This window comes from Cucurbita maxima, unplaced genomic scaffold, assembly GCF_002738345.1.
Source record: "Cucurbita maxima cultivar Rimu unplaced genomic scaffold, Cmax_1.0 Cma_Scf00015, whole genome shotgun sequence".
Classification (NCBI taxonomy): domain Eukaryota; kingdom Viridiplantae; phylum Streptophyta; class Magnoliopsida; order Cucurbitales; family Cucurbitaceae; genus Cucurbita; species Cucurbita maxima.
This window is the reverse complement of record NW_019272031.1, coordinates 2,433,702-2,439,676: the sequence shown is the minus strand read 5'-3', so window position 1 is coordinate 2,439,676 and position 5,975 is coordinate 2,433,702. Positions and strand designations below refer to the sequence as shown.

General features: G+C 32.0%; 1 protein-coding gene across 1 annotated transcript; it reads left to right on the top strand.

Moving 5' to 3' along the window:
• The first annotated feature begins 1,376 nt into the window (after nucleotides 1–1,376).
• LOC111490483 lies at nucleotides 1,377–5,488 on the top strand. Its single transcript, XM_023139127.1, has 4 exons — nucleotides 1,377–1,731; nucleotides 1,804–1,947; nucleotides 3,666–3,761; nucleotides 5,372–5,488. Exons 1-4 carry the CDS (start codon nucleotides 1,426–1,428, stop codon nucleotides 5,465–5,467), a joined length of 642 nt encoding a protein of 213 aa, XP_022994895.1. The 5' UTR covers nucleotides 1,377–1,425; the 3' UTR covers nucleotides 5,468–5,488.
• The last annotated feature ends 487 nt before the right edge of the window (nucleotides 5,489–5,975 follow it).

Sequence of the window (5,975 nt, the reverse complement as noted above, 5' to 3'; positions counted from 1 at the left end):
AACTATAAAGATTGAGTTGGGCTAGATTTTTTCGATGGGATTGTGTTGAATTTTTGGAAATTCGAAACTTTGGATTGGTTCCGTTCATGTATTTAACATTTTTTTTATTAAGTCAACCTAATTAACCTGAAAATAGAGCCCTATTTTACTTTTAAGATTATTACAACACAACTCAACCTAACCGAGGGTTGGATCCTAAAAATAGGGTATTTTACAACTCAACCTAACCCGAGTGTTGAGTCCTGAAAATAGGGTATTTTACAACTCAATCTAACTCGAGTGTTGGGTCCTGAAAATAGGGTATTACAACACAACTCAACCTAACTCGAGGGTTGGGTCCTGAAAATAGGGTATTTTACAACTCAACCTAACCCGAGGGTTGAATCCAACCTAACCTGAGGGTTGGGTCCTGAAAATAGGGTATTTCACAACTCAACCTAGTTGGGCCTTGAAAATAGGGTATTACAACACAACTCAACCTAACCCGAGGGTTTGGGTCTTGAAAATAGGGTATTACAACACAACTCAACCTAACCCGAGTGTTGGGTCTTGAAAATAGAGTATTACAACACAACTCAACCTAACCTGAGGGTTGAATCCAACCTTACCCGAGGGATGGATCCTGAAAATAGGGTATTTTACAACTCAATCCAACCCTATTTTACTTTTAAAATTATTGTGAAGATTAAGAATATTTAACGTACCTCAACAACCCAACTCAACCTAACCCAAGTGGGTTGGGTTGGGTTGGGTTGTAAACTTCATTCAGGTTGTTGATTGGATCATCAACCTAACCAACTCGAGATTTTGGGTTAATTCAAAAGATTTTTCCAACCCAACCTGTTACGACCCGTACCTCAACAACCCAACTCAACCTAACCCAAGTGGGTTGGGTTGGGTTGGGTTGTAAACTTCATTCAGGTTGTTGATTGGATCATCAACCCAACCAACTCGAGATTTTGGGTTAATTAAAAAGATTTTTCCAACCCAACCTGTTACGACCCTGACCCACTTAACAGATATTGTTCTCTTTAGGCTTTCCCTTTCGAATTTCCCCTACACTCAAGACTTTAAAACGCGTCTGCTATAGAAATGCTTTCGCACCCTACTCCCCAACCAACGTGGGATATCACACAACCCGTGTACACCTCTAAACCCGAGAAATTCAAAAGAAAAAGAAAAAAGAAAAGTATTCACTTTTTTTATTTTAAGTGCTTCATACAATATAGGAAATGAAAAACGAATCGTGATGCCTTGCAAATCATAGCACAGCAACTTTTACTCATGTTTCAAGTAAAATACTCCCTTACTTTCTTTTCTAATAATACACAAGTATTCTCTTCCTTTTCCCTCTATTTAAATTAAAGCCTCTTCCCTTTTCCTCATGCCTTCAAATTTCAATCCAACCAACCACCACCCACCGTCATGAACTCCACCGCCCTCCTCCACCGTGGAATCGCCCCAACACTGCCACTCCCGTTGTCGTTCCGACGCAACATGTCTTCTTCCGTTCACCTCGTCCCCAACGAGACCGTTAACAAGCACGACGCTCGGAGGTGTAGTAATAATGGCATCAAAATAGTGTGTCACAGATATAACCGAATGGAGTCGTCCGGTTCTCAGAACGATGGGTTTCCTTTTTTAAACACCAAAGTGGCTATGCAGTCGCTGCTGTGCTTCTCTTTGGATGCGGCGGCGGAGTTCGAAACCAAAGACATAAGTGCTCAGAAGGTGGGCTTTAGTTTATACTTTCAACTATGTTTAGGTTTGATTGTAAGTTTGAGGGTTTATTGTTTGTGGCAGAGAAAAGCTTTACAGGCATTGTTGGCTAATAATCCTGCAGAGGCTGAGAGGATAATGAAGAAGGTGCTCCAAAAATACAAAAATGACAAAGTTGAGATTAAATATGAAGCTACCTTGGCAATGGTTGCAATTCTCATCCACACGGTATTTTCTCCGGGGTATACATGAGCTAGATTGGGTTGGGTTAGTCGGGTTAAAATTATTTAGGAATTTCACTTATAGATACCTATTAGGTTGATAATTAGTTTAATTATTGAACATTTATCGATTGTTTTTAAAAGTAATTTAGAATTGGATTTCAAGTTGAATTTTGTTGTTATTCTGTTTTTGAGTTGGTCGGATTGAACTAAAATTTGAATTTTTGGTTTTTCGAAAATTTAATTATGAGAGCCAAAGGTCGATTGGAGAGGAGAATGAGTGCATTATTTGTAAGGGTGTGAAAACTTCTATCTAGGAAACGCGTTTTAAAAGTTTTGAGGGGAAACCCAAAAGGAAAAGCCTAGAGAGGAAAAATATTTGGTAGCGGTGGGCTTGGACTCTTACAAATGGTATCAGAGCTAGACACTTGGTGATGTGTCAATGAGGACGCTGAGCCTTGTAGAGGGGAAGACACCAGGCGGTGTGCCAATGAGGATGTTGAGCCTCAGAGGAGGGTAGACACTGCCATTGAGCCCCGGAGGGGGGTGGACACCGCTACGATGTGCCAGCGAGGACGCTGAGCCCCTTGAGAGAGTGGACACTGGGTAGTGTGCTAGCGAGGACGTTAAGCCCCTTAGGAAGGTGGACACTAAGCAGTGTGCCAGCAAGGATGCTGAGCTTCATTGGGGGTGGACACTAGGCGGTGTGCCAACAAGGACATTGAGCCTCGAAGGGGGTGGACACCAGGCGGTGTGCCAGCGAGGATGCTAAGGCTCGTAGGGAATGGACACCAGGCAGTGTGCCAGTGAAGATTCTAAGGCTCGTAGGGGGTGGACAACGAGCGGTGTACTAGCGAGGACATTGAGCCTCGAAAGGAGTGAACACTACCATTGAGCCCTAAAAGGGGTGGACACTAAGCGGTGTACTAGTGAGGACGCTAAGCTCCGTAGGGGGTGAACACCGGGCAGTGTGCCAGCATGGACGTTGAGCCACGTGGGGGGTGGACATCAGGTAGTGTGTCAGCGAGGACATTGTGCTACATAGGGAGTGGACATCAGACAGTGTGTTAGCGAGGACATTGAGACACATAAGAAGTGAACATCAGACAATGTGCAGCAAGGACGTTGAGCCACGTAGAGGATGAACATCGAATAGTGTACTAGTAAGGATGCACGGCCTCAAAGAAAGTCAAGCCAAAAAAAAAAAAAAAAAAAAAAAAAAAAAAAAAAAAAAAAAAAAAAAAAAAAAAAAAAAAAAAAAAAAAATCTAACTCAACCCAACAATTTTTCACTCACCTTTATAAGGACTAATATATAATTTATTCCATAAATAATGTGTTTGTTATAATTGGGAAAGAAATGCTTTATTTTTCAAATGATTTTGTATAAACACTCTTTGAAAAAAAAAAAAAATCAATAATTTAATGTTAATTTATAATAGTTTTATTTATTTATTTGTTCATTTAGATGACAAAAGTGGGTTTTGAGAAAATATTCATAAAAAAAGTAAAAAAAATAATAAATAATAAATTTATCATTAATATAACAATAAAAAATATTTTAAATACTTAAAAAAAAAATGTAACTTATAATAATATTTTTATTGAAAATCTATATATATATATATCGAGTTGACTTAGTGATGAAAAGAAGCTTAATAAAATAAATCAAAATGTGTTCGAGACTACTTATTTTAAATTTAAAAATATTATTATTTTAATATAGGGACAAAGAAAAAGCTTGAGTGATGCTATGCTCTATCTAAACGACATAGAAGCGTGGAAGGCTAAGCCAAGTGACATAAAACGTATCCTTTATAGGGTAAGTTATTTGATCTTAATTAATTTTTGTTTCTATTTAAATAATATTTTGATTTTGAAGTTTCTTATTTTAAAATATCTTTTTTAGGTCAATATATTTTTTATTTTCAAACTATCATTTAATCTTTATTTATAAAACTTTAATTGTAGTAATAAAAATAGGTTAAAATAAACTTTTGGCAAGAAATTTATTTAATCTCATAATTGTAAAAATAAAAATAAAAAAATTATAAAGAGAACAAAATAAACATAAAAAAAAAAAAATTAAAATAGGTCTGGGTAAGAAAATCCAAGTTTAACCTTTAATTTTTTTAATAAATTATAATTTTTTTTTTAAGAATAAAATTGAAATTTTAAATAGACTATTTTTGAAATGACCATTATAGGCTTCTCATATATTTTTTTTTTTCTATAATAAATTTATAAAAAATGTTAAATTATAAGTTCAAACTTTAAATTTTTAAAGTTGTGTTTAAATTGGTTTGAATTTTTTTAATAAATGTCTAATAGATTTGAACTAAAATGACCCTTTTAACCTTTTATTTATTTATTTATTTATTTTGTTATTATAGCAATAAATTACAACTTTAACTTTTTGAATTTTTTTTAATAAATATCTAATATTTTCCATTAATAATAAAATTTAAAATTTTAAAAATATATTCCACAAGTGAAATGACAATTATAGTCTTCTCATTTTCTTACTTCTATCATAAATTTATAAATTACAAATTCAAACCTTAAATTTTTAAAGTGGTGTGTTTGACTGAGTTCCAATTTTTTTAATAAATGTCTAATAAATTCTAGTAAGAATAATACTAAAAGTTTAAAAGGTATATTTGATAAGTAAAATGACAATTTTAACCTTTTATTTTTCGTTATTATAGCAAAATTACAAGTTTAACCTTTTGAATTTTTTTAATAAATATCTAATATTTTCCATTAAGAATAAAATTTAAAATTTTAAAACTATATTTCATACGTGAAATTGACAATTATAGCCTTCTCATTTTCTTCTTTCTATTCTTTCTATAATAAATTTATTAAAAAAAACAGTTAAATTACAAGTTCAAACCTTAAATTTTTAAAATTGTGCCGTTTGAAATTTTTTAATAAATGTCTAATAGATTCTAATACGAATAATAACCCGTATATTTCATAAATAAAATGACAATTTTAACTTTTTATTTTTCATTATTACAACTACTAATTAAAATATAATAAATTACAAGTTTAACCTTTAAATTTAACCCGATTAAATTTTTTAATAAATATCTAATATTTTCCATTATGAATAAAATTGAAAATTTAAAAAGTATATTTCATAAGTGAAAGGACAATTATAGCCTTTTCCATTAGTTTTTTAATAAATGTCTAATAAATTCTAATACAATAATACCCGAAGTATATTTCATAAGTAAAATGACAATTTTAACCTTTTATTATTAGTTATTATAACAACTAATTAAAATATTAAATTTTTTAATAAATGTGTAATAAATTTAAAAAGTATATTTGATAAGTAAAATGACAATTTTAGCCTTATATTTTTCTTATTATCCATAATAATTTTTTAAAAAAGGCCACTAATTAAGTAATAATTTCATGCAGGCTGTTATATATACCTTATTGGAGAGCAGTATTGATGCTAAAGATAATTGGAAAATTTTCTCAGACAACATAGGCAGTGGCCCAAACATGATTTGAGTACCATCCTTTTTTATGGGGAACATATATATATATATATATATATATATATATATATATATATATATATATATATATATATATTACTTCCAATATTTTACTACCATATAATAAAGGGAGAGATGTTTATTAATGCATCGTTCGATCATATATAAGCTCTTATTACGTTTTAACCAAATATTTAATTTTTGTTATATTAAACTTGTAATTTATAACAAGCATTTATTGTATTAGAACATATATATATATAATAAAGGGAGAGATGTTTATCAATGCCTAACGTAGATCAAACACCTAATCAGAGTTAGATGTACTACTATTACGACACAGATCCCTTATTTGGACTTGGACAGTTACGTTAATTATAAGTTGGCATGTGTTCCATAAACCTTTGAGAAATTACAAATAATATCGCGTGTGGGCTAAATATAAAATTAGCCCAAGAATAATTCGACCCAAAAGCCCAAACCTATAAAGGGTTGTGTAAATTTCTAAGGGAGCTACCATG

Coding starts and splice junctions, on each gene's coding strand:
- LOC111490483 (XM_023139127.1), top strand. CDS start 1,426: ATGAACTCCACCGCCCTCCTCCACCGTGGAATCGCCCCAACACTGCCA. Junction 1,732..1,803: donor AAGACATAAGTGCTCAGAAG/GTGGGCTTTAGT, acceptor TGTTTGTGGCAG/AGAAAAGCTTTACAGGCATT. Junction 3,762..5,371: donor TAAAACGTATCCTTTATAGG/GTAAGTTATTTG, acceptor AATTTCATGCAG/GCTGTTATATATACCTTATT.